The sequence below is a fragment of the Bos indicus genome, chromosome 17, assembly GCF_029378745.1.
Source record: "Bos indicus isolate NIAB-ARS_2022 breed Sahiwal x Tharparkar chromosome 17, NIAB-ARS_B.indTharparkar_mat_pri_1.0, whole genome shotgun sequence".
Classification (NCBI taxonomy): domain Eukaryota; kingdom Metazoa; phylum Chordata; class Mammalia; order Artiodactyla; family Bovidae; genus Bos; species Bos indicus.
The window spans coordinates 69,334,282-69,360,849 of NC_091776.1; the positions used below are offsets into that span (position 1 = coordinate 69,334,282).

The 26,568-nt window shown below is 53.6% G+C and overlaps 2 protein-coding genes and 1 long non-coding RNA gene across 7 annotated transcripts; 2 read left to right on the plus strand and 1 right to left on the minus strand.

Moving 5' to 3' along the window:
* Positions 1 to 636: 636 nt before the first annotated feature.
* MTFP1 (mitochondrial fission process 1) lies at positions 637 to 14,518 on the plus strand. Of its 4 annotated transcripts, none has more exons than XM_070769852.1 (4): positions 637 to 1,200; positions 2,236 to 2,363; positions 2,737 to 2,969; positions 6,988 to 9,107. In XM_070769852.1, the coding sequence occupies exons 1-4, from the start codon at positions 1,134 to 1,136 to the stop codon at positions 7,022 to 7,024; spliced, it is 465 nt and encodes a 154-aa protein (XP_070625953.1). In that variant the 5' UTR covers positions 637 to 1,133; the 3' UTR covers positions 7,025 to 9,107. The 4 variants fall into 4 exon arrangements, with proteins under 4 accessions (XP_070625953.1, XP_070625954.1, XP_019833115.2 ...); XM_070769853.1 differs by lacking the exon at positions 6,988 to 9,107 and adding an exon at positions 3,721 to 3,991 and having other exon boundaries at positions 638 to 1,200; XM_019977556.2 differs by lacking the exon at positions 6,988 to 9,107 and adding an exon at positions 14,134 to 14,518 and having other exon boundaries at positions 640 to 1,200.
* SEC14L3 (SEC14 like lipid binding 3) lies at positions 9,280 to 23,868 on the minus strand. 2 transcript variants are annotated; one of them, XM_070769851.1, is made up of 12 exons: positions 23,846 to 23,868; positions 18,062 to 18,137; positions 17,752 to 17,795; positions 17,600 to 17,659; positions 16,182 to 16,370; positions 15,219 to 15,314; positions 14,268 to 14,328; positions 12,762 to 12,845; positions 11,831 to 11,937; positions 11,298 to 11,437; positions 11,026 to 11,195; positions 9,280 to 10,168 (listed from the first exon to the last, which is right to left on the minus strand). In XM_070769851.1, the coding sequence occupies exons 3-12, from the start codon at positions 17,761 to 17,763 to the stop codon at positions 10,047 to 10,049; spliced, it is 1,041 nt and encodes a 346-aa protein (XP_070625952.1). In that variant the 5' UTR covers positions 17,764 to 17,795; positions 18,062 to 18,137; positions 23,846 to 23,868; the 3' UTR covers positions 9,280 to 10,046. The 2 variants fall into 2 exon arrangements, with proteins under 2 accessions (XP_070625952.1, XP_019833113.2); XM_019977554.2 differs by lacking the exon at positions 23,846 to 23,868 and adding an exon at positions 18,986 to 19,141.
* LOC139176780 (uncharacterized) lies at positions 20,363 to 25,331 on the plus strand. Its single transcript, XR_011561233.1, has 2 exons — positions 20,363 to 22,260; positions 23,874 to 25,331. It is a non-coding gene; the product is annotated as an uncharacterized lncRNA (long non-coding RNA).
* Positions 25,332 to 26,568: the final 1,237 nt, after the last annotated feature.

The following is a 26,568-nucleotide window of genomic DNA, read 5'->3' on the forward strand; positions in this document are numbered from 1 at the left end:
GTGTTTAAAGGTTATGCCTTTGTTTGCTGATACCCAACCCCGCTCCCCAAGGGAGTCACAGAGCTTTAGTGAAGTGCACTTATTCCTCACGTGGGTAAACTGGGGTCCAGGTGGCGAAGAGTTTCCTCTTTAGTGATCAATAACCCCATGTCCTGGGATTCTGTTCCGCTCATTTCCCCGAAGTTTTGTACCCCAACTCTGTTTCCCTGGCCTCATTCCTTTATTGTTCATTCGAGGTCCTGCCCGGAAGGAGGGCAGCCTAGTGAGACCCCAGTGCTTGAGAGCACGGGCCCTGCGGGGAAGGGTCTCCAATACGAGTTCAAGCAGCGACTTCGCTGGGGGTCCAGTGGTTAAAACTCTGTCACACTTCAATGTAGCGGGTGGGCCCCATTCCTGCTTGTGCAGCTAACATCCCACATTCCCCGGCACAGCCGGAAAAAAAAAGTTCAAACACCCTCCTCAGCGGGGCTCTCACCGTTCACCACCCCTGCCTTAGGAGCATGGGAACTGGAGCTGCGCTGCCTGGAATCAAATGCCGGTTTCACTACTCAGCAGTTTTTTGTCCTGGGGAAGTGATCTATTTTTTCTGTCTCTATTCCTCATCTGTAAAATGGAGTGGGATGGGGGTGGGGGAGGCTGGTGGGAAGGTTTAAAAGAAGCAATTCTTTAGCCAATGGTCTGGCCCGTAGTAAATTCAATCAGCGATGACTGTGTAATTAATCCTGGAAATCGTCCCAGAAGTAAACCTGTCCTGTTCCTCACTTAACAAATGAATAAAGCGAGGCTCAGAGAGGTTACAGGCTCTTGCCCAAGGTCACATAGCTGTGCTGCGCAGCATCCCGTATTTGAATCGCCTTTCTTTGGCTCCAACACCACAGTTAGTGGTGGAAGAGGATGGTGCCGATCTCTCAACTCCAGAGAAAGCCGTGAAGAAAATTAATCTGTAAAACCCAAGCCAGGGAGAGGGGCTCCGGTGTGCGGAGGAATTTGCAGACGCTCCCTGCTGGCGGGGAGAGCACGACCTGTCCTTCAGTCCGGGACCTTCGGCCGGTCCCGCCGCGGCGAACGGGAGAGCTGGTGGAAGCCGAGGCGGTAGGACCTGCAGCAGTGGCTGAGACCCTGGCGGAAGCGCCATGTCCGAGCCGCCCTCGCGGGGGGCCGAGCGCGACCTTTTCCGGGACACGTGGGTGCGGTACCTGGGTGAGCTCCGGGCAAGGGGCACAGCGACCCCCACACCACGTGGCTAGGGAAGCGGGAATTGCTAGAGGCCGGTGAGGGACCTGGAGATGGTGGGAGGATCTTTAGTTCTCTTTCAGCCGGGGGCAGAGACTGGGCACAGAGAGGGCTCTGAACTTGCTCAGGGTCACACAGCTCTGGGCTGCCCAGCCCTGCCCTTGGGGTTTTTGCTGGTCAGTCTCCCAGGTGGATTTCCATCCCATGCATGGAAGAGCCTGGTGGGCTACAGTCCATGGGGTCGCACAGAGTTGGACACGACTGAGCGACTTCACTTTCACTTTTCACTTTCATGCACTGGAGAAGGAAATGGCAACCCACTTCAGTGTTCTTGCCTGGAGAATCCCAGGGACAGGGGAGCCTGGTGGTCTGCCGTATATGGGGTCGCACAGAGTCGGACACAACTGAAGCGACTTAGCAGCAGCAGCAGCAGCAGCAGCAGCTCCCAGGTGAAAGCTGCAGTCCAGCTCAGAGGACGGGTGAGCGAGCTCTCCTCTCTGGCATGCCCCCAGGGGCTGTGGAGTCAGGGCATTAGGACTCCCATCTTGGCTCCTCACTGGCTGCATCTGAGCCTGTTTACTCCTCAGGGTAAAGGGGTGAACCCTGGGTCTCTCTCATTGCCTGGTAGTTGTAAGGGTAGAATGAGATAAGGTACAGAAAGGCCGGGCATGTGGTGAGTGCCTGGTCAGTGGGGCAGCCCTTCGTCTCTCTCACTGCCTCTGTGCCCACCAGCTCAAATGCTTCTCGAACCCACACTGTGAAGGCAGGTGAGTGATGAGAAAGGTGTCTGTGCTCAGCTCTTCCACAAGAGGACAGCTGGGGTGGGCATCATGGGTACCATTTTATAGGCTGGGAAACGGAAGCTCAGAGGGGTAAGATCGCTGTCTATCAGCACAGTCACCCAGCCGCTCCTCAGAAGGCTGAGGTAAGAACCAGCTGGCTCCAGTGCCCCCTTGTGGAGCAACCCAAGGGCTCAGGAACTGACGAGCCTCTCCCCACCAGGCTACGCCAATGAGGTGGGGGAGGCCTTCCGCTCCCTGGTGCCGGCAGCTGTCGTGTGGCTGAGCTACGGTGTGTCCAGCTCCTACGTGCTGGCCGATGCCATTGACAAGGGCAAGAAAGCCAGAGATGTGAGTGTTAACCTGCCCCGCGACCCCTCACCCTGGCCCGCGCCCCCTTGTGGTCAGTCCACAGCCTTGCACATGGTTAAGTCCCTTATAGGACAGTCCACTTCCCACAGCCTGGCCTGGCACACTCTTTACCCTCTCCTTTGTAGGGTAGTGACCCCCGCCCCCAGTCCTGTGGGTGACATAGTCTATACCCTGGTCGTGGATGTGAGTCCACACTCAGCCCTGAATTGGTACAGTCCGGAACCCAACGCTAATGTGGCTCTGTCCCCAACCCCCACTTCCCTTCCCTCTCCCTGGTCCAGTCTCATGCCCCTTGTCCACAGGGTTTCCCGCCTCTGCCCCTGCTGGATTAAGTGTCTCTTATGCCCACCAGGTACCGGGCCCTGAGGCAGGCCGCAGCAGCAGGGTGACCGTGGCCGTGGTGGACACCTTTGTGTGGCAGGCTCTGGCCTCTGTGGCCATCCCAGGCTTCACTATCAACCGCGTGTGTGCGGCCTCCCTCTACATCCTGAGCACTGCCACCCACTGGCCTCTGGCTGTCCGCAAGTGGACCACCACCACACTGGGGCTGCTCGCCATCCCCGTCATCATCCACCCCATCGACAGGTGGGTGCGCCCCCCAGAGCTGAGCTTTGGGAGGGGTGGAGTGTAACGCCTGCGGCAGAGGCAGCGCTGCTCTTGCGGCTCCTGAGATGGAAAGGGCGGTCTAGGCCCTTGTCGTATGATCTGGCAGGTACATCGGCAGTAAAGGTAGGAGGTGCTGTGAGAGTAGGGGACACAGGACAAGTCAGTTCCCAGAAAGAAAACTCAGAAAACAACCAGAGGTAGGCAGGAACAGGTGCACCCTGGAAGGGATGGGTTTTGAGAAGTTTTGGTGACAGAAGTCCATCTGAAACTGGGTTAAGTAAAATAGGAATTGATTGTTTCATGTAACTGGGAAGTTCAAGGTTATGCTGCTTGGGACCAAGAAACCAACTGATGCTCTTAGGCATGTAGGTCTCTTTGCTGGTCTTCTCCCCACCCTATCCCGTCTTGGCTTTAGTCACTTTCCCTCTTCCTAGGAGCAGAGATATCCACTCCAGTGTTCTTGCCTGGAGAACCTCAGGGATGGCGGAGCCTGGTGGGCTGCCGTCTATGGGGTCACACAGGGTCGGACACAACTGAAGAGACTTAGCAGCAGTAGCAGCAGCAGGAGCAGAGATGGCTCCCAGCAACTCCTAGCTCCCCTCCCACCAGCTTAGCAAGCCCATAGGAGGCGTCTTAATAGTGACAGCAAAAATCCCAGGGAAGGCTGTCATTGGTCCATCCCGGACTGGGTGCCCACCCCTGAGCCAGTTTCCATTTTCTGATTGGCCAGGCTTGGGTCATGTGCCTGCCCTTAGAACCAGAAAGGGGACCAACCGAACCAGACCAACATGGAGTGGGAGGAAGAGTCTTTCCCCACGGGAACAGAGCTGACCCTGAGGCCCTGCATGAATCTTTTATGTTTTTGGGCCTCAGTTTTCCCAACTGGGTAAGGAAGAGGGTGATGGCCACCACCTGGATGGCACTTGTTCCCTGTGTCCAGGAGTTCCTTTCCTAGCCCTGGTCTCCTGCCTCCCGTTCCCCCATTAGCATCCCTTGGTCAGCTTGGGTCATGACCCTACACTGCCCCACAGGTCGGTGGACTTCCTCCTGGACTCCAGCCTGCGCAAGCTCTACCCCTCAGTGGAGAAGCCCAGCTCCTCCTGATCCTGCCCCGCCATCCCTGGCCTGTGGGCCAGCCCATTCCCTGCTCTGTTCCCACTCCTTCCTCCTGCCAGGGGATGCGGATGCCTCGCTCTCTGGGGTCCAAAGCCCTGGCACCTGAGTGGGTTTAAGCTGCTTGGAACCCGAAAGACAAAGACCTCAGAGCAGCAGCTGCAGTGACCCGCAGACAGGACTTGAAGCCCGTCCGCTCCCATGGAATCTGTGATACTGAGCCGGATTGGACTGAGTGGGCCCAGCCCTGTCCCTTGACAGGACAATAACATCCTCCCATGGAGGGTAAAGCACCTGAGGCCCAGACAAGGCGAGGAGCATGGCCAAGATCACTTAGCAAGCTGGGGACCCAGGACTCCCAAAGGCTCAGCCAGGTCACCCTGATGGCGGAGCAGCAAGTCACTCAGAGAAACAGGCATACACCCGCGGGGACCCTGAGGACAGATTCTCTGCCCCTTCCTGGTCAAGGCCTGCTGGCGCCTGGCTGGACGGCATGCCAGCTCTCAGTCCAATAAATCCTCAAGAAGTTGAGTTTTCTCCATTTCTGTCGGGGATGAGCAGAGAAGTGGTGAAGGGGAGCAGGGTGGGAGCCTCAGAGGTGGAGGCTGGTGTCTCTGGGAATGCACCGCTCACAGTGGCCAGCAGTGGGCCTGTCTGGTACCTCCCTGCCCACCAGTGGTCCCCTGCACGTGCCTGGAATTCCACCTTGGTGCTGCCAGCCTCCTCTGGGATGGGCATTGTCCTTTTTCTGCAAGTCTCCTAAGATACACACTAGGAGGGGAGTCTGTTGGGCAGATACCATCTGAGCCTGACTGCAGCCCAGTCTTCCCTTGGTTCACCCCCTCAAGATAACCTCTGTCTCCACAACCTCCTCGGGACTCCCTCCACTGCTGTGCTTATACCCCGCCTCACCCCATGTGGGTCCCTAGGGCCAGGGCCTCCATCTGTCCTAGAAGCTGCAACCCCAGTGCTCCCTAGGTCCCTGCACACCTCAGCTCTGTGCCTCCGAGCCAGCGGGCTTTCAGTGGCCCCAGTGTGTGTACGCATGCGTATGTGCTCAGCTGTGTCTGACTCTGTCACGCCATGGACTGTAGCCCACCAGGCTCCTCTGTCCATGGCATTTTCCAGTCCAGAATACTGGAGCAGGTTGCCACTTCCTTCTCCAGGGGATCTTCCCGACTCAGAGATCGAACCTGAGTCTCTTGAGTCTTCTGCACTGGCAGATGGGGTTCTTTACCAGCTGAGCCACCAGGGAAGCCCCCCTTGGTGAGGTAGGGTCAGCAGACTCCTACCAGTTTGTGAGAGCTGACCTGGGAGGCCCAGAGCACCAGGCACAGAATGGGCCGTTGCCCCTCCCAGTTCTGCTCTGAATGCTGCAGGGAGGGCTGCTGGATATAACAAATAAAGTAACAGGATGCGCCATTAAATTTGTTTGGTTTAAACAACAAATAAGACTTTAGTACAAGTATGTCCCTAATATGGCATGGAATGTATATGCACTGAAAAGTTCTTCCTTGTTTATCTGAAATTCAAATTTAACGAGGCATCCTGTATTTATCTGCAACTCTTCTCTGGGGTAGCGGGCATCCATGGAGCTGGAACACCTCCCCCAAGCACCCCAGCCCTCTAGAGGTAGGAAACACTGTCTCCAGCTGCCTCTTTCCGGGGCAGGGGACAGTTCTTTGTGACTGGACTAACTTGTGTTATCCTATTTGATGGGAAACAGACAGAGAGGTCGGTCAACCGGACTGGAAGTGGCAGATGCTGGGTGTAATAGGAAATTGCTTTCCTGGGGCCTAAGAGGATAAGGCAGACCCCGGATGGGGTTGGGGGAGATGTCTTTTCCCACCCTGGGGGGCCTGGTGGCCTTTGACCTGGGGCACGCTGGGAGTTAGGTCCCCCAGTGGCCGCTTCATGCAATGCTCAGGACCACCACGAGGAGGCAGCACCTCCCAATCCGCCCACCTTGACTGGTTCAAACCACTTTCAAGATTACTGAGAAGCATACATGTCATTGAATTGCCCCTAGTCGGCCTGAATCCATGCTAAGTGTTTCCTGTGATGTGGCGTATTTACTCTTTACAAGCACGTTGTGGTCGGGTCTCTGTTTCCTGGAGCGGGAGTCCCTTGAACCCCCCATCTCCCCCATCCCCCTTTCCTACTGCCTTCCAGCCCATGGCTCTCTATAGACTCAGACGCAGAGCTGACTCACAGGCTGTGTGACCTTGGGCAAGTTACCTAACCTCTCTGAGTCTTGGTTCCTTCACTGTACAATACTCCATAACGACCCTCTGAAGCTGCTGAGAGGGTTACAGGAGAAATGGCTTGCAAATTCGGCCAGAGTGGGTCTCACAGAGGGGGCTATTTAATCAGTATTATTACTATAATAGGCAAGACACTTCAAGAACACACAATTGGTGACTGTGCCATCAGATGAGTAATTTAGAGAGCAAGTATGCCAATTATACGGTTCAGGAACTCCAGCCCTAAGGATTTATTCAGAGGAAATAATTGGATGGTGATTTGAAGATGTGCATCTGAGGATGATCGTCATGGTTTTATTTTTATACGAGAAAGTCTTGGGCACTCCTTAAAGGCCCAGTGCGTAAAGGAACATTCTTCCGATCTGATCCTGCTTGTTACTGAGTCTCCCCGAGTCCTTTCTGTGTCCTGGTATCTTCTATGACTCCTGGAAGTCCCCGGGATCCAGTCTGAACATCCCAGATTTCAGAGCCTCCCCGCCGAGGCAGTCTCATTTCTCACCATGACACACCCTGCACCTCTGTCCTTGCCTTCCCCTGAACCCTCCAGTCTCTGAGCCTTTGCTCAGGTCATGCTGCCTGCTGGGAATGCCCTCCCCACCCCCACTTCCCTCTGTTCTCAGCCTTCAAGATCCATCTCTAATGGTACCTGCTCCTTGAACCCTCCCTGCCACCTTCCCCACCTCATCATCATGCAGCCCCTCTCCTTGGACAAGAATCATCAAATGACACCCACAGAGAACACAGCTGGAGTGCTTCCTACATGCCGCGCGCTGTGTTACAGAAACTCTGTCACGGCCTTTTCGGCACCTGGTGCAACCGTTATCATCCCACAGATGAGAAAGTGAAGTCCACGTGCGATGAGCCTTCCGTCAGCAGTTAACTCTCACTAAATCTCACGTGAGTGAGGAGGCTTCAGAGCATTTTCTAAAAGGAGGCATTGCAGGCAGGAGGATGTGGGGGCCTGGGGTGGGGGAACGTGCACGTGCTCAGCCTGGCCCAGCTCGGCCGGGCCCTGGGCTCCCGTGTGGGCTCCAGGTGAGGCTCGTTCCTTCCTCAGCCTCCTCTGGGCCAATTTAAGGAGGCTGGGGAGGGGGCAATGTCTCCTCATTATGGCTGCCCCCAGGAGGCTTCTGTGGGTTGCTCAGGTCTTGCTTCTCCACAAAGTCTGGGTCCCCCCCCTTCACACACAGTGGGCAGCTTGCAGGCCTCCGTCTTCCTGCTGCTATGCTGCTCGCTGACCACAGCTGAAATGGGGGTGCCCGTTGGCCAAGGCTAAGCAGGGTCTCTTTCTCTCCCCATTTCACCTCCTGGACACTCAGAACAAAGCGCCTGGCCCCTGAGTGAGACTGGGCACCCGGAAGCTGGGAGCTGGAGGGCTCCTGCCCATTGACTGTGGCTGGGCATCGGTGGATGCCAAGGGGCACCTTTTGACTCTTGGCTGCAGCCCTAGGCTAGGCTCTCTGTGCTACCCCAACCCCTCTCCTGGTAGCAAGTCCACGCCTCTGTCCACAGTGGGGTCTGTGAACTGTGGTCGAGGAGCTGGGACAGATGTGGATAATCTGACAACACAGCTCACAGCAGCCTCGGCCCCAAGGGTGGAAAGGGTCCACCCCTTCTTCCTCTGTACCCCTGCTGCAGCCTAGGGGTGGGACCTTTCCCTCAGGGGGCAAGGGTGAGACCCGATGCTGAGCCATCCTCCCCCACCACATCCTTGCCCAACCTGCAGACACTGCCACCATCTTCCAAGAGTATGGATCCATCCATCTCTGCCTACCTCCCCATCCCTTATTTGTAGGGTGGCCAGATAAAATATAGGACACCCAGTTAAATTTTAGTTTCAGATAAATAGCATGTCCCAAGTATTGCTTTTTTTCTTCTTCTAAATCTGACAACCCTTTCTTCTCTTCCTCCTTCCTATCCACCCCTCTCCCAGCCCCCTGCTCGGAGAGTCGGCGGTCTTGTCCTGTTCTGGCAAGTTGCTGCAGTAACGGGAATTGGTGGGAGGGTGGGAGGCAGCAGGTGGGAGGAGGGAGGCTTTGGCTCCAGTCCTATTTCTGCCACCCATGGGCTGAAGGAAACGAGGCCAGTGCTGTTTTTGATCTATAAAATGTATCCCTAAGTGCAGATGGAAAGTGCTAGCTGCTGCTGCATGTTAGCTTGAATGGTCTCGGACTCAGGCCTCTTCTGCCCGTGACGGGGCTCACCCCAGCAGGCTGGGCTCTCAGCTTATTCCCAAGGAACGTCAAGTCCTTCGTTCCCCACCCACCCACCCATGTTCTCTGTGGAACTCCTCTCCTCCTGTCAAGAGATGTATCAGGACCTGGGGCTCAAGCCAGCAGCTCCATGTCCCCGGAGCAGAAAGCTCCTGGGGCCGTGGTGTCTCCCCGAGTCACCCAGGGTCGTGGTGGGTAGCAAGAGGCTACGCTTCTCAGCGGCCATGTGAGCAGTGGACTGGATGCTGGGCTCTGAAGCACAAGCCCTGCCTGCTCTGCTGTGAGTTTCCTTGGATGACCTGCTTAATCAGCTTCGGGGGTCTCCATTGTTCCAACTGCTCAATGGGCATAATCCTCTTCTGCCCACAAACTGGGATTGGAGAGGGTGACATTCAAGACATTTCCACTGGACAATCTAAGATATTCCTTCTTCTCTGTAAAAGTAGAGTCTCAGGTGGTGGTATTATGGAGCAATTAAGAGCAATGTCTTTGGAGTTAAAAACAAACAAACACACACCTGGGTCTTGGATGCTGTGTGGTGTCGGAAGAGCGACTTCACCTCTCTGAGTCTTAGTATCCTTATGCATGTGTGGCTGTGACATGTAACCCCAGGGCAGGCGTGAGAGTGAAATGAGCTAAACTCACAGAGCACTTGGAACCATCTATGGTACATGGAGAGAACTCACTGAATGACAGCTGTGATTTTTTTTTTTTTTTATTGCCAGGCAGCAGCTAGAGCCAGATGTGACTTCCTTTGCTTTTAGGGAAGTGCCTTTAATTGCTTGAAACATAAGATGTGAGTTCCAAGGGGAGGTGGTAAGGGTGGGAGTGAGAGGTTGGGAAAGCTGTGTGTTTTGAGTCAGACAAAGCCTTCTATAGACAGCTCCTAACTACCCCAGGGGGCAGCCACTGCCAGAAATCTGGGGGCTGGGTCACCTGAGTCTCAGGAGAGACCATCCCCACCACAGCCCCTGTCCGAGGTGCTGAAATCTCCCCTTGTAGAATTCTTTTTATCTTGCACACCCATTTGCTCCCTACCTCCATTCAACTTCACATTAGTTGAGCATTTGCTTATATAAGAGGTAGAAGTAAGAAGAATTTAGATACATCTCTGACCCAAGTTGCTGATAACTCATGGGGAAGAAATTCAAGCACACAAATGCCTCAGGAGAAGTGAGGACAAAGGCCGGGAGATTCCTTTTTCTATTTCTCAGGTTGCAGGGACATCCATTCTTGTTCCTGCCCTTGCTTCTTCCTCTTCTGCAGCCTCAGCATCCTCCAAAGTGGTGCCTCCCCCACTTTTCCTGATCTGATCACAGCGCCTGAGTTTTCCCCAAGGCAGCCCTTTCTCTTCTGACTAGTGTCAGAGTCAAGAGGACTACTGAGCAATTTTTGGAGGGAGGTGGGGAGAAGAATATAGAGACAGAAAGCAAAGGGCCAGGGTCTCTGGGAAGTGAGGGAGCCACCTAGACAGGGGTGAGCTCCTTGTCGTATTTCTGCATGCCCTCGTCTGGGAGCAGCACCTCCACTGTGAAGCTGACCTTCTTGGCATGGACAAAGCTATAGGTGTTGTCAAAGCGCAGGACGTCTGGGGAGACAGATGGGAAAATGGGTAGTTGGGCCTGACTCCATGCCTGCACCCTGCCCCAGCCATGGGGGAGAACAGGTTGTGTTCCCACCTGTTGTGTTTGCCAAGCGGGGCCAAACTCCTCCCACTCTTCTTCTCTCCCCCATGGGAACTACCCCTCCTGAGCAGGGCCTGTAAACAGACCCTGATCTCCCCCGGCACATGCCCAGCCTGGCTTTAGTCGCACCAACTGGCAACGAAAACAATGGCCACTGCACCCTGTTGTCTCCACACCTGGACACTCACATGACGGGGTGTCCTCGGGGGGCAGTTGGGAATGTCAGAGGCCTCCCAGCCCCCAGGGATGAAGTGGGGTGCTGGGCTAGGCCTGCACACACCTCCTGCCTCCCCTACTTAAAAACCTCCTTACAAGCACCCTTAGAGGTAGGAGTCGTAACCCCTGCTTCACAGGTGAGCAAACCAAGCCTCCAGGTTGGTGAGACTTTCAGGATTTTTGCCCAGGGTTATGCTGCTACCGCCAGGCTGACCTAGAACCCTGGCGCCACATGCAGCTGTGTGGCTCTGAAGTTGACTTGCTTCTCAGAGCCCTGGTTTCCTCCTGGGGAAAGTCATCTTCCCTGCTGTCCCTTGCCTGTGACCTGCGATGCTCTCAACCCCTTCAAGGCCCGTTTGGCTCCCCGCACACCGCAGGTGCGCTGGAGTGTGGGCCGCATGAGTGACTCTGTGGATGAGCGGCACTGACCCAGGCTGTATGTCCCTGGGGGCGGGGGGGTCACTGCCTCTCTATTGCTTTCTCTAAACCACGGGACAGGTGGCTCCATCCTTCCAGAGCTGGGGCCCAACCAGGGCAGACTCACAGACGCCGGCTTCCGTGCAGGTGAGGCTCCCGTCCTCGGGCACCATGTGGGCGTTGTAGCGCTGGCTGGCCAGCACCTCCGTCATCTCCGTGGCCCGCTGCCGCTCCCCCATCTTGGTCTTCAGGAAAACCCCGAAGCCAATGTCCCCTCCGTCCGACGCAAACTGCCACCTGTGTTGGGGGGAGGGGAAGGAGCACGGGCTGCTGCTGAGTCTGAGAGACCCCCGAGGGGCGAGGGTCCAGCTGGGGCGTGGGCGGTGGCCTGAGCCTTACCTGAGGACACAGCCTGGGAACAGGATCTCGTACTCCACCTGGTGCGAGGAGCCGCGGCTGATCTGCGCCGAGTGCTCATACTGAGTCTTCACCTGGTCCCGCACGTACATGGACTTGGGGATCTCCCCACCGTAGTTGATCTGCAGACACAGAGCAGGACGGGCTTGCTCCCTGCTCCCAGCCATTGCATCTTTCAGGCTGTGTCTCCTGTTGGAGACGTTTCCCCATCGTCTGGAAGTATTCTGCTCATCCTGTCCTCCCCCACCCCTCAGCGGGAAGCCTTCTGTGTCCCACCAGCCTCGGTCAGGGCCTCTTCCGGGAACTTTCTCTCTCAGCTCATCCCTCTGGGTCAAAATTCTCCCATTTCTCATTTGCCTGAACAGCTGCTGAGAGCTCTGTTAGGGCAGGGCTGGGACTAACTCAGTACCTGGCTCACCGGTGTCTCTCCATAGACACTGGTGGAATGAATGAGTGGATGAGAAAGAAACCTAGCTTGACGCCTCTACCCTCCCCTGTTCTGGGGCTCTTCATACCTTGGTTAAACATTTGGGGTTCCCATCTGGGTCGGTCAGGGTCCCCCCAAACTGGGCAGGCAGTTGCTCAGGACTGATGAGTTTTAGCAATCCTTCCTTCCAGTTGCCTGTGGGCAGAGAGGTTGAAGGGTGACTATTGAGCATGGAGGGGTCCCGTCAGTGCCCCCTATTCCTACCAGGAGGGCCTAAGCTTGGCAGGTGGAGGAAGCCCTACAGGAGCTGGGCTGCCAGGGCTGATTCCCCAGTCTTTCAGGCCTTGGGCTGTAGAAGTGTCTTCCGGCGTTGTGTTGCTATGGTAACATGTTTCCCCTGGCTGATCAGTTTGCCCATTTTTGATGGTCTCCCAGTGATGAGCAGTCAAGATTAGTGTTGTCTACGTGCCTTAGGAGACTTTAAATCCCAACGAGGTCAAGGACCATGCTGGGGGCCTTGCAGTGTGCAAATGGCCCACCCAAGTCAGACCTCTGGGTGGAAGACGGTTAGCCTGGGATCTTTGAAAGGACCTCCCCCTCTTGCTGCTTCATCATCACAATCATAAAGCCCATTACTGTTCTTCACGCCCTGTGCAAAGTTCTGCGTTCTGGATTCTCGGGTGTCACACGGCCCCACCCTTATAACCAATCCAAGTTATCCCCCCTACATGGCCATAGAAGGTTAATATAAAGAAACTGAGCCCATAGCCCAGAGGTTGACCAGCAACCAAACTGAAACTGGTAAGGAGGAAGATGTGGACGCCTTAGTTGCCAAAGAGGTATGGCAGGGAGTAAGACAGAGGTAACTGGATAGACTCCATAGTGTAAGACCCACTACACCTTTGAGAAGGAGGAGCCTCTGACTCCAGGTGATGCATGGACCTCTGGATGGGGGTGATGGGCCACCTTACTCCAAAGCTCATGAATAGAGTTCAGGGGATGGAGCTGGAACAACTTACTTCCCAACACTACAATTTTCCTGCGAGTGTCCTCACTCAAGAAGGGCTTCATGAGGTTGTATCCCACAGGGAACAGTTTGGTGGCTGGAGAGATATAAGCAAGTATAATGGGGAAAAAAATGATTCCATCGGGCCATTCTCTCCATAACAGTCAGAGCCAACAGCATGGAGGAACCATGAATTAGGTTGGCAAGTTTCAATGCCCTGCACCTGACAAACCATCCAACCAACTAAGCCAACAAGCAGCCAACAACCCACCATCCAACCATCCAATGTATCACACAGCCAGCAGACCAGCCAACAAGCAGCCAACAACCCACCATCCAACCATCCAACGTATCAAACAGCCAGCAGACCAGCCAACAAGCAGCCAACAACCCACCATCCAACCATCCAACGTATCACACAGCCAGCAGACCAGCCAACAAGCAGCCAACAACCCACCATCCAACCATCCAACATATCAAACAGCCAGCAGACCAGCCAACAAGCAGCCAACAACCCACCATCCAACCATCCAACATATCACACAGCCAGCAGACCAGCCAACAAGCAGCCAATCAATTCTCATCAACCCATCAACCAGCCTACCAATCAACTAGCCACCCGACCAAATAATCAAACCCTACCAAACCAATTGACACATCAGTCAATCAGAAAACCAATCAGTTAAACAACCAGCTAACTGCCCAACCAACTGCCTTTTCCAGTCAGTCAATCATTCAAATAACCAACCATCCAACCAGCCAACCAACTAGCAGTCAACCATCCGCAATCCCACCAAACCAACTAACCAGTCTGCCAACTAGACACTCACCCTCATAGCCAACCAAAATGCTAACTAGTCACTCAATCAGTCTACCAAACTAACAACTATCCAACTAGCCAATCAGATATGCAATCAACCACCAGGCAGTCAACTAGTCAGCTAACCAACTGGCCAGTTAAACAGACAACAGATGAAGCAATGAGTCAACCAGTCCAGTCAACCACCAACATACAACCATCTTTCCATCAATCCACCCACCCAGATAACAACTACCCAAATACTATTGAGTTCCCACCTGGCCCCAAGCCTGTGAGGGATACAATAGAAGTGAAGAATCAAAGGCTTTGCCTTCAAGGAGTAGACAACTCAAGGAAAGCAGGATGAATACATAAAGCTAACTGGAGGCTCAGAAGGCAGTAGGCAGGAAAGGCCAGACTGGGCTGTGCCAGCTGCCAATGGGAGAGGCAGTTTGAGGAGGGAGAGATAGACGTGGGTAGGAGAGATGAGCGGGGATTCCTGGACAAGCTAGGGTTGGGGCTGCCTTTTCTTGCAGGAAAACCAACCATAGAATTTACTGTTTATGGAGAACTTACTCTGTTCTAGGCACTCTGAGTGATTTGCATGCAGCCAAGCAACCAACCTGCCTCTCTGCTTCCGGGAAAGAAGGCACTATTACTGTCCCCAGAGTTCAGATAAGGGACTGGAGGCACAGAGGAGTGCAGTCACCTGCCACACACCTTTCACAATGAGCATGAACTTCAGGGTCTCTGGGTAATTCTCTTCAAGGAGGCCAAAGAACTGTGGAATCAAGAAAGACCCCATCAGAGCCCGTACCTCCTCTTCGCCTACCCCCGTCCCTTTGCAACCTCCCCTTGGAGGTTTCAGAAGGCTGCGGAGGGATTCCCTTCTTTCCATCACTTCCATGGTCCCTGGAGGAAACCTCTCCACAGACTATTGTGACCACACTCTCATAATAATTACATAATATTAACCATCTTTAGAATAAATCTTGTATTTATTCTATTCTGTACTACTATTCAACAGTAGTACAGTGATAATAATGGCTACTGTTCATTGCTTGTTCACCACTGGGGCTTCACGGGTAGTGGTAAAGAATCCACCTGCCAACGCAGCAGATGCAGGAGACACAGCCTCGGTCCCTGGGTCGGGGAGGTCCCCTGGAGTAGGAAATGACAACCCATTCCAGTATTCTCATCTGGAGAATCCCAAGGACTGAGGAGCCTAGTGGGCTACAGTCCATGGGGTCACAGAGAGTCGGTCACGATGGAGCGAGTGAGAAAGCACACTCGTTTGCCAAGCGCGGTGTGTGCAGTTTATGTATCAACTCACAGAAGTGTGGCTATGTCCCTTTGGAGTGCAGACAATCAGTACCCCCACTGTGTAGGTGAGGACAATGGAGCATGGCGGGACAGAGTGACTTGCCCATGTCACAGAGCAGAGGTGACAGGGCAGGGGACGGTTTGTTGGAAGCTGCCCCTGTGGCGTCAGTACGTGCTGTTCCCAAGGCCTGTTCTGTGCAGTCTTCGGGAAACACAGTGATGGGGCCTGGGCTGCAGTGGTGGAAAGGCCACCACCTGTCACTAGATCCTGGCTCTGAGTGAGCAGCCAGTCACTGCTGGGCAAGCTGGTGGTTAAAGCAAGCAGGGCCACCCGGGGCCTTTGCTCACCTCCTGGTACACTTCCACCAGGGGTTTCCAGAAGTGCTTCAGCCCCAGCCCCTCGCAGTCGAATATCATCACGATGGTCTCAATCTTCCTCCCCAGCTGCAAGGACAAGAGCAGGGATCGGGGTGCGGGCTCAGAACTGGGAGATGGCGCCTCAGCACGTGACCCCAGGGCTTCTCCCGGCTCCCTGCTCTGTCCTCAGAGGAATGAGCAGACAGAACGGTGACTGCATTTACCATCCGCCCATCCACTGTCCATCACCCATTCATCATCCATCCACCCTCCACCTGCCTATCAACCCATCCATTAATTGACCCACCTATTCATCAATTCACCCATCCTTCCCTTCATACGGCTGTTCATTTATCCACTCATCCCTCCATTTGTCAAGCTAATATTTATTAAAAACCTATGTTGAGCCAGGCACTGTTGAGTATGGCATATAGCTCAATAATCCAGAGTTCTTATCCTTAGAGTTCAGTCTGGCTGGGGAGACTGACCAGCAACTGGGTCACCACGGTCCTGAGCTGAGAGCCGCGACTGGACGCACAGAGGTGTAGGGTGCACGTTAACCCAGATGGGGGCCTCAGCGAAGGGGACGGTCTGAGCCTTGAAAGATGGATAGGGCAGAGCCAGTGGAGGTGTGGGGGGAACGTGTGTGTGCTGGGGGTCGGATTATCCCAAAGAAGGAGCAGCAAGGGCAAAGACTCAGAGGGACTCATAGGAGCTAGCATTGCTGAGAGGCCCCAGGTGCCGGCCACATGCTCTGTTATATAACTTCATCTCTGCAACCATTATGATGTGTCAGTTTTGGAGGTGAGGAGACAGGCTCAGAGAGGGGTGAGGTGACTTTCCAACGTGGCACAGCTGGGACGTGTTGGAGCTGGTGTGTGAGCCCAGAGCCCTCTGACCGGGATGTTGAGGGCGTAGGCGTGTTCCTGGGACTGTGGGCCCGGGCGGCCTCACCCGCTCGGTCTGCAGGTCACACTCGTGCAGGATGCGCTCACAGTCCCTCATCTTGGTCTTGAGCAGGTCCTGCTTGGTGACCGAGAAGAGCAGGCCCTTGGGGTCCAGCGGCCCGATGATGTCGTACCACACGGGGCAGCCGTCTCGGTCATAGCCACACAGGCCTCCAGGCATGTACTTCTGGATCACCTGCGTGAGGCCAGACACATGGAACTGGGCGGTGTGCAACCTCCCAGAGACCGCCGTGGGCTTCCCTTGTGGAAAAGATGGAAAAGAATCCGCCTGCAGTGCAGGAGACCCGGGTTTGATCCCTGGACTGGGAAGATCCCCTGGAGGAGGGCATGGCTAAACCACTCCAGTATTCTTGCCTGGAGAATCCCATGGATGGAGGAGACTGGTGGGCTGCAGTCCATGAGGTCGCAAAGAGTTGGACCCGATTAAGCGACCAAGCCCAGAGATCGCCGCCCCACCCCGCCCCCTCGCCAAACCAGGCTGCCCTGGGTGGTCTGAACCTATACACACCGTGGTACAAGCACCTTCCCTTCCCTGGAGGGTGGCCCTACGTCCAGGTGAGAAAGCTGAGGGGCTTGCAGGGGAGGTGCTCGCTAATGGCAGATGCATGGCAAAGGCAGGACTCAGCCAGGCCTGCCGGAGGCCTCCCTGAGTCCTGCCCGCAGAGTCTCCCGTGCCCCTTTTCCATGGAGAGGGGTTGGGCTTAGTGATGAAAAACACGGATACTGAAGGTGAGCAGACCTGCTTCAAAAAACAGATGCGCCTGCTTCCCTGCTGTGCACCCTTGAACAAGTGACACCACCCCTCTGAGCCCCATTCCCCCTCCTCTGCTGGGGAAAGTCCCCAAGATCACACTGGCTTAGCAGCCTGCCTGGCTCAGAGCTTGCGCTCTGCAAATGAAACCAGGACTGTTATTTAGCTAAGGCACCACGGTGGGTCTGTCCTTCCCGACTCCTCAGTGGGCAGTTTCTTTCCCACCTAGACAGGATGCTTTGAGCAAGGCACCAGGGGGTCAGGGCTCAGAGCCACGAGCTAACTGTGCTGCTGAAGAGCCTGCATTTGGAGGCTTGAGGTCAAATCCCAGCTCCACCTAGAGGCTCTGGGACTTTGGGTGGCTGCTTAACCACTGCTGGGCCTCAGTGTCCTCATGCGTACAATGGGTACAGCTGTATCCATCTCAGGCGTTTGTGAGGATTAAATGAGTTCATGCAGGTAAAGTCTTAACTCAAGCTTGGATCTTAATAGGAAATATTAATAATTATTACACGAGAGTTGGCTGCAGTTTCCCGGGGGTTCCACAGGCCTCTCAGGTTTGCTGCCCTCTACTCATGGTCCCCAGTGATGCCGAGGCTGTTGGGTGGTATGTCTATCAAAAACTTGGGGTGTGGGGGGCGCTGCTGTCTCACCTCGGGGGGCTGCCATTCAAGGATGTGGTCAATGTCCATGGTCTTCCGGAACTCCATGTACTGAAAGGGAAATGAGTGGAGATAGAGGCTGGAGGTGGGAATTGCCCCCAACAAACACCCTTACCAAATTTTCTGGGGGGGATAGGTCTCACCTTGCGGAGCATGGCCTCTGATTTCTGCAGGTCGAAATTCCGAGCTGTGGGAAGATGGAAGGAAGGGGTGAGGTGTGAAAGAGGCTGCCTTGCAGTCATCTTGTCCTGGTCCTGGGCAGGAGGCGGGACTATGGAGGGCACCGGGGGCCTTAGAGGGGACCTTCCTTTCCTGTCCCCTCCCCTCTTCGGGACCTGAAGGTGAAGCAAGATGATGTGGTCGGATCCTGCGAGCCATGGGTCCTCCTGGAGCAGTTGGTACCAGGTCCCTCTTGCTGCCCCTTGCCCTGACCTCCCCCACGTCCGCCCTCACCTCGGAGCCAGCGCAGAAGGAAATAGTCATCCGGGTTGGGCAGGGCGGGCAACACATCCTGGACATTTTCTCGGAACTGGGAAGAGAGATGCTGGTTGAAGAGGTGTTCACACTGAGCCTTGAGCTCAGACTCAGTGATATTTTTTTTTTTTTTTTCCAGTTTCTTTCCTTCTCTTCCAGTGTAGTCTGGCCTGCGGTGATGGAAGATGGGTGGGTGGAGGGATGGGGAGGTGAATGGAAGGTGAGATGGGTGAGTAAATAGAAGAATGGATGGGTGGGTGGATGGATGGGACAAAATGAAGAGGAAACCAGTGAATGGATAGGAGAGATGGGGCGTGAGTGGACAGAGGAGGAGAGATCATTGGGTGGGGTGGGAGGGAGGAGGAATGAAGGAAAGGATAGATGGGCGGGTTGGTGGGTAGCTGGGTTGAGGGGTGAATATTCTTTGTTCTTTTCATTCGTTAGCCCCCCAAAGCTTCTTTTTTTCCATCCCATTTTCCATGAAAACATGGCTGGTAATTATGCATCCTCTTCCCCATTGACCGTGGGGATGACATACACACTCTACCCTGACTCTTAGCTCTTACAGACAGGTAAGAGCTTTCAGGGTCCCGGGCAGTGAAACGGAACAGAGTCCGAGGGCAGAGCCTCAGCATCTTCGGCTCCTACCTACGGGGAGGTGGGGAGGAGGCAGGTCAGATAAAGTTCCCAGGTCTGGCACCTGCCCTTCTGTCTGCAAGCAGTGCTGTCCCCCCGGCCGCTGCCCTGGACAGGGCAGACATCACCAGGTACCGTAGGCTCTGACCCCGGGTGAGGTGACGGCCAAGAGACAGTGTCGAGGACGTGCTGAGCCCAGCAGAGGGGGAGGGTTCCGGTCCCCATGCTCCCGCAGCCCCTCAGCCCTTGCCCCTTGCCTCAGCTCACCTTGGCCAGGCTCTCTGCCTGCTTGGGACTCAGGTCTCCCACTCGGCCGCTCATGGCGCTGGGGGAGGCTGCAGGGGCGGGGGCCACTCCAGTCAGAGGCTGAGCCCGCTCTGTGGCCCTGACCAAGCCAGGTCTTTTGGCCCCACTCCTGGGCGTGGCTCCAGGGCGCCTCCTCCTTGGCCAACCGTTGGATTGCACGTTACATAATTGGGATTAACTGAGGTCCCATGCTTGGCTCTGGACGATTCTGGGGGTGGGTGGGGAGCAGGTGGGGAAAACAGGGTGTGTCAGAGGTCCCCTGCCAGGGCGAGGAGGCTGGGAGGGAATGAGGCTGGCCTCCCAAGGTGTGAGTGTGCAGCCTGGGTGCCTGTCGAACCCCTCAGTGCTCCCAGGCCTCCAGGGGCAGGGGAACTTCAGGGGGAAAGAGTACTAATCTGAGTGCTGCTTCGCAGGCGGCAAATACTAGCAAAACAATGGGTGTGCTCCCTGCAGGCACCATCCTCTCTGACCCTCGGTCTTCCTCTCTGACTGATGAAACCCTGCACCTACAGTCCTGCTAAGATCACCCTTACCCAGCTCTGCTGGCCGGCAGTCAGGGACTTAGTCTCGTAAATATGTTGGTCACTTTTTCGGGGTGGGAGGCTCGTGGCTTTTTGCAACAAGTGTCCATATTCAAGAGGAGGCAGGCTGGGCAGAAAAAATGGAACTCAAAAGGTGTCCTCGATAAAGGCTTGTTTTTCTATGGGGCGGGTTACTGCTCTTCCTGTCTTTCAAATTCTCTCCTGCGGTGCCCGTCCTGCGCCTTCAATACAGGGAAGGGCTGAGGGCCCCCAGCCCTGCCGACCTCCCTTGTCATGGCAGAGGTCACGAGGACACAGGAGGCCTTGTCCAAGATCCCCCATCCCCTGCGTCCTAAGGGGGAGGAGGGGCATACTGATGCCCGGGAGGTGGTATCGGTGTTCCTCAGGATTTTAAACATCTGATCAGTGATGGGTGCCCCACCACTCTGCCAGGTGATGAGGGAAACCCAGAAGGTTCCCCTGGCCTTTGACTGAGACATGGAGACTATCAAGGGTTGTGCACCTCTAAGAGATTTATCCTCCAGCTATCGGAAGCTCCGAGGGCGGAGGCCACATTGTCCATGACTGTCTGTAAGGAAACCAGGAGTGCATCTGCCGGAGACCACAGTATAGATACGTGGCTACCTCTTCCAGGCCTTGGGAGGCGGGTCCAAGTGGGCTGAAACTCTCCCCTGGCCTAGCCTCGGACCCAACAGCTGGGCTAGCCCAAGGCCCTGTTCCCAGGTCTCTCCTACCCTCAGAACACCACAGGTCCCCATGCCTGGGCTATCTTGGGACCGATTTAGCTGAGGCAGGTGAGTGCTGAAACCTCCCTGCTCTGGGCCCTGATAGAATCAGGTGCGGGAGAAGGGGAGCCATCTCCCTCCGTCCAGGGCGCCTGCTGCATACACTCTGAAGCAGTTAGGTAATTCTCCACTCTCTGGTCCCTCCCCTCTTCACATTCCAGCCTCTTTCTGCCGCCACCCACACCCACTTCCCACCAGGCGGGCAGCAGGCAGGGATTGGGTTCCTCCACTGCACTCTCATTAGCCCCTAATCCTGCTTGGTTCTCACCAGTCTCCTTTCTCGCCCTAATGCTCCTGATGGGAGGGTCTCGGGTTACCCCTGGGGACGTCAGAGACTGGGCAGGCAGGGCCAGGAGGAGGAGTTGGGGGTCCCCCCAGGAGCTATGAGGAGCTGAGGGGTATGAGACATATCCTTAAGAGCTTTTCCTGACCCAGACCACAAATTCACATTATCGTCATCATGACTGACAGCACTATGCACTGGAACTTTCTTTAGCAATGGACATGTTCTGTATTTGGGGGGGTTTCTAGTGGACATCACTGGTAGCCAGTTGTCACATGTGAAATGTGGTTGTTGTTATTGTTCAATCACTAAGTCGTGTTCCACTCTTCGCAACCCCGTGGACTGCAGCACGCCAGGCTTCCCTGTCCTTCACTATCTCCTGGAGTTTGCCCAGACTCATGTCCATTGAGTTGGTGATGCCATCCAACCATGTCATCCTCTGTCGCCTCCTCCTCCTCCTGCCCTCAATCTTTCCTGGCATGTGGTTAGTTTTAATTAACTTATATTTGGATTAATTTTATTGTAGATTGTCCCACATGGCTACCACATTAACACAGATCTACAGGGTTTATTGAAGGCTTTGTACATGTCAGGCCCCAAACTAAGTGCATCGCCTCATTTAAACGTCAGAGCCCCCTTCTGGGTAGCTACTATCATTAAGTCCAGTTTGCAGACAAGCAAACTGAGGTAGAGAAGAGCTCAGTGGCCTATCCAGAGAGAAGCACATGCAGTTCATCACTCTGCGGTCATGCTGGAAGCCGCCCCTCAGCCTCAGCTCTGGAGGCTCCACCCCAAACAGGGAGAAGATCCAGGCACGGAAATCACCCCACAGGGATGCAGGTGGCATTGAGCCGGACCTTGAAGAAAGGGAGGATGTCAATCAGTGGAGACTGGGGTAGAGCAAAGGGCAACCCCCGACACCCCGCGGAGGGCACGGCGTGAGCCATGGTGTGGAGCGGGGCGGGTGAAAAGCACACCTGGGCTGTCTTGGGAGGGCAGAGCTGGGGACGTAACATGATGGATCGGGTCCCTGCCCGCAAGGAGCTCAGTCTGCATTTCTGTGCTGAGAACGTTACGTCCTTATCAAACCGCTTGGAAACAGGTAGGCGTATCCTCATTTTACAGTTAAGGATATGAAAGGCCAGAGAGATTAAGAAACTTTTCTGAAGACTCACAGCCCAGAAATGGGAAGCCAGGATTTGAACTCAAGCCCGTCTGACTCTGAAACCTATAATGGAGCTACCACCCAGGTGTACCTTCCCCCAAAGGGCTCAACGTTGTACCCGGCATGTAGGAGGTCGCTCAATAAAAGTGAATAATCATCGCGTGTTAGGAAACCTGGATCCACGCACCTCGGGCTGCAGCGTATTCCGAGCCCAGGAGAATAGATTTCCCTACCTTGAAACAAAGACCTCGGTGAAAAAGAACCACCCCGAACCCCCACCCACAGTACCCATCTTCTCCAAGTCCTAGTTTGCCAAGCTCTCAGGGGCCCATGGCAACAACCAGGCCACAAGCAAACAATCGCAGGGGGTAGACAGGGCCACCCGCTCCACACCCTGGACCCCTCCTTCCAGACGCTAGTTACTATGACATGCGAAATGCCATAGTATCAGAACCAGTTGGGTGAGTACAGAGGGGGCCCAGGGGGTGAGGGAGCCTCACCATGGGGTGAACGTTGCTGGGGAAGAGGCCAGGGTGGGGTTCAGAACACAGTGGGGTGAGGTGGGGTGGCCTGAAAAGGAGAGGTGAAAGGGGAACTGTGGGAGCGGGAGGTGGTGGGGGGGCGCCTTGCCCCAGTCCCAGTGGTGGTCTGGGTAGAACCCTGGGGCGGTCTGCTTTCCCTGTTTCCCCTCTGGGCAGTTTCACCTTCTTCTTATTAAAGTGTGAATTCACATACAAGTTTACCATTCTTAAAGTGTAAAATTAGTATATTCACAAGGTTGTATAATCTTATACAATCACTGTCTAATTGCAGAATATTGTTTACAAATATTTATTTTATATTTGGTTGGGTCGGGTTCTCAGCTTTGGCACAGGCAGGATCTTCTTGTAGCTGGCAGACTTTTCTCTAGTTGTGGCACATGGCTTCCATAGCATGTGGGCTCTGTAGTTTTTGACGCATGGGCTTAGTCGCCCCGAGGCATATGGAATCTTAGTTCTCACACCAGGGATGGGGCCCACATCTCCTGCATCGGAAGGCTGGATTCTCAACCACTAGACTATCAGGGAAGTTCCTAATTGCAGAATATTTTCATTATCCCCACCTCAAAAACCACTGTACCCTCTATCAGTCATTCCCCATTTCCTGTACTCCTGCTCCTGCCTCTGGCAACTACTAATCTACTTCCTATCGTGATAGACTTTCCTGTTCTGGAAATTTTATATTAATCGAATCATAGAGTATGTGATCTTTTGACTGGCTTCATTAACGTAGCATAATGTAGACAAGGCTCATCCTTACTGTAGCTGGCATCACTACGTCACTTCTTTTCATAGCTGAATAATCATTTTTTGCATGAATACACCACATTTTGCTTACCCACTCATCAGTTGATGGACATCTGGGTTATTTCCACTTTTGGGGTATTATGAATTAATGGTGCTATGAACATTTTTTGTACAAATTTTTGTGAAAACATGTTTTCACTTCTCTTGGGTGTATCTTTAGGAGTGGAATTGCAGGTAGTAATTCTATGTTCAACCTTTTCTTTTTTTGATATGGACCCTTTTTAAAGTCTTTATTGAACTTGTAACAATATTGCTTCTGTTTTATGTTTTGGTTTTTGGCTGCAAAGCATGTGGGAATCTCAGCTACCTGACCACACCCATATTGCTGACATTGGAAGACAAATTCCCAACCACTGGACACCCAGGGAAGTCCCAAGATTTAGTTTTAGCTCTTATATTTAAGTCTCTCTGTTTAAAAAAAATTTTTTTTTCTATTGTGGTAAAATATGCCTAACATAAAATTTTCCATTTTTAAGAATGCAGTTGAGTGGCATTAAGTACATTCACACCGTTGGGCAGCCATCACCACCATTCATCTCCAGAGCTTTTTCATCTGAAAAAGCTGAACTGAAACTCTGTACCCATTAAACATTAACTTTCCATTGCTTCCTCTCCTTAAAGCCCCTGGTGTCATTGGCAAAGCTCATGAACAATTCTCGGGAAATTAAAATAGAATGTGGGTAATGAAATAAAGGCTAACCTTTTTTTCCTTTTTCCTCTGTGCTTAGTCTAGTTCCAATTGCTCTCAGGGGGGCTGCATGCAGAGACCTTGCATAGGCTCTTCAGACCGGAGTTCCTAGTGCAAAATGGCTGCGCCAAGCCCTCAGCTCAGTGGGCCGTGTGCAGAAGTACTGCACACGACACTCAATTCAAGATGGCGGCAGCGAGCCGTGTGCAGAGATGCTGCACCCGGCACTGCGATCTGAAGCCGGGAGCAGCGCCGCTCTGCAGAACTCCGCCCACTCCCCCCTGACCCTATAAAGCAGCCCTGCCCGCGGCCTGTCAGGAGACCCTGGACTCCAGAGCCTGAGCTTGCACTTCTCCATTCTTTGATGAAAGAAATAAAGCTTTCCCAGGTGGCGCAGTGGTACATAATCCACCTGCCAGTGCAGGAGATGCAGAAGACGTGCGTTTGATCCCTAGGTCGGGAAAATACCCTGGAGTAGGACATGACAACCCACTCCAGTAATCTTGCCTGGAAAATTTCATGGAAAGAGGAGCCTGGCGGGGTTTAGTTCATGTGCAAAGAGCTGGACTCGACTGAGCATGCATGCAAACTTCTTTCAAAACTAAACTCTGTCGCATTCTTTTGACTTGAATGACAACAGGTAGGGGGACCCGTGTTGGGGCCTGACTGGAAAGGTCAGTAACCCTGGCAACCACCATCGTACTTTCTGTCTATACAAATCTGACTACTCCAGGTGCTTCTTGGGAGTAGGATCATATAGTATTTGTCTTTTGCGTCTGGCTTCTTTTGCTTTAAGTTTAATGTCATTGAAGGTTCATTCATGTTGTAGCATGTGTCAGAATTTCATTCCTTTTTAAAGGTTAAATAATATTCCATGGTATGAACGGAATACATTTTGTTTATCCATCCATTTCTTAATGGACACATGGGTTGACTCCACCTTTTGGTTATTATGAATAAAACTGTTATGAACATTGGTGTATAAATACCTGTTCGAGGCCCCAGGTTTCAATTCTACCCAGAAGTAGAATTTCTGGATCATAACGTAATTCTATGTTTAATTTTTTGAGGAGCTGTCATACTGTTCTGCACAGGAGCTGCACCATTTTACATTCACAGCCATGCACAAGCGTTCCAGTTTCTCCACGTCCTCACCAATACTTCGCACTCTCTGTTGTTTGATAATAGCCATCCTCAGGGGTGCGAGGTGATGTTTCACTGTGGTTTTGCTTTGCTTTCCCTAATAATCAGTAATGTTCAGCGTCTTTTCATGAGCTGTTGCCCCTTTGTACATCTTCTTTGGAGAAACATCTACTTTTTAGTTCACTTTTAAATGAAGTTTGTTGTTGTCATTGACTTGTAGGAGTTCTTTACACATTCTGAGTTTTAATCTCATCAGCTACATGATTTGCAAATATTTTATCATTTCATGGGTTGCCTTTTCACTCTGTTGATAGGTCCTTTAAAGCACACAAGTTTTAAATTTTAATGAAGTCCAGTTCATCTGTTGTTTCTTTTGTTACTTGTGTGTTTAGTGTCATTTTCAAGAAGTCATTGCTGCCAAATCCAGTGTCATGAAGCCGTCCCCCGTGTTTTCGGCCAACATGCCCTTGCTGCTTACCATAGGAATGGGTTGCTATGGTGATAGGAGCATGGAGTAGGGCTGTTAAGGAGGCTGCAAAGTAGAGGAGCTTGTACGCTGTCCAGGGCCAGAGCTGGCACACCTCTGCTCGTGATACCAGGGGCCACCCTAAGGGCATGGAGTGTTCCAAGATTATGCCAAACTGGTCTCTGCTTTTATGGCCATTCTTGGGAACCTGGAGTGCCCAAGACTGCTGTGGGGGAGGCCGAGTCTGGTGGTGATTGCAAACAAACTACCCAACAGCTGTAGTTCCTCTCCCAACACTGAGCAAGTCATCCTCAAATGGTTCAAAAATATATGGTGCTGAAACAGCTGAGTTTGAACCTTGGCGTCCCCTCTAATGTGCTAGGTGAGCTCGAGTGTCAGATTTCTCATCTGTAAATTGGCGCTAATAATACTCCCTTCTTATAAGTTTACTGGGATGGTTAGAAGAGGCCAGTAAGTTATTTCACCACCTCCCAGCACATGACAAGTGATCAGTAGACCTGGTTTTTATGGTTATGTTTGGGCCGCTCACCCCGCCTGCCCTCAACTCCAGGACACCGACATAGCTAGGCGAGCCCATCCTTTCTGGGTCCTTCTCTCTCTGCGGCTGCCCCACCCAACCCTCTCCTTGGGTCTCTCCAGAGTGCTGAGTCACGCTGCCAGGTTCTGCCCTCCTCCAGCCGTACTCCTGGTATGACCCAACCTCTGGGGGTAGATGGGTGAGGAGGACGCAGGGCTCTGGAGCCTGACATCCCAAATTCCAGGCCTGGCACCATCACTGAGCAAATGAACGTGTCTCTCAGCCTTACTTTCCTTCCCTGAAAAGCAGGGAAGACGATGTTTATTTCTCAGAATCAACACAAGATAGTGTAGGTGGGGGTCAACAGCAGTCAGCACGAGGCAGGTGACAACTCCGCTGTGTGATGAGCGCTGGTCCTATTGCTCCGAGAACATGGAGAAGGCACCTGAACCCTGCTGGGGGGCGGGAAGGGGCCTAGGGAAGGCCTCCCGAATGAGGGCTCTGGGAGCCTTGAGGGTGCACGCAGCAATATCAGGGAGGGATGGACTTCCCTGGTGGTTAGGACTGCGCTGCCCCTGTAGGCGGCGT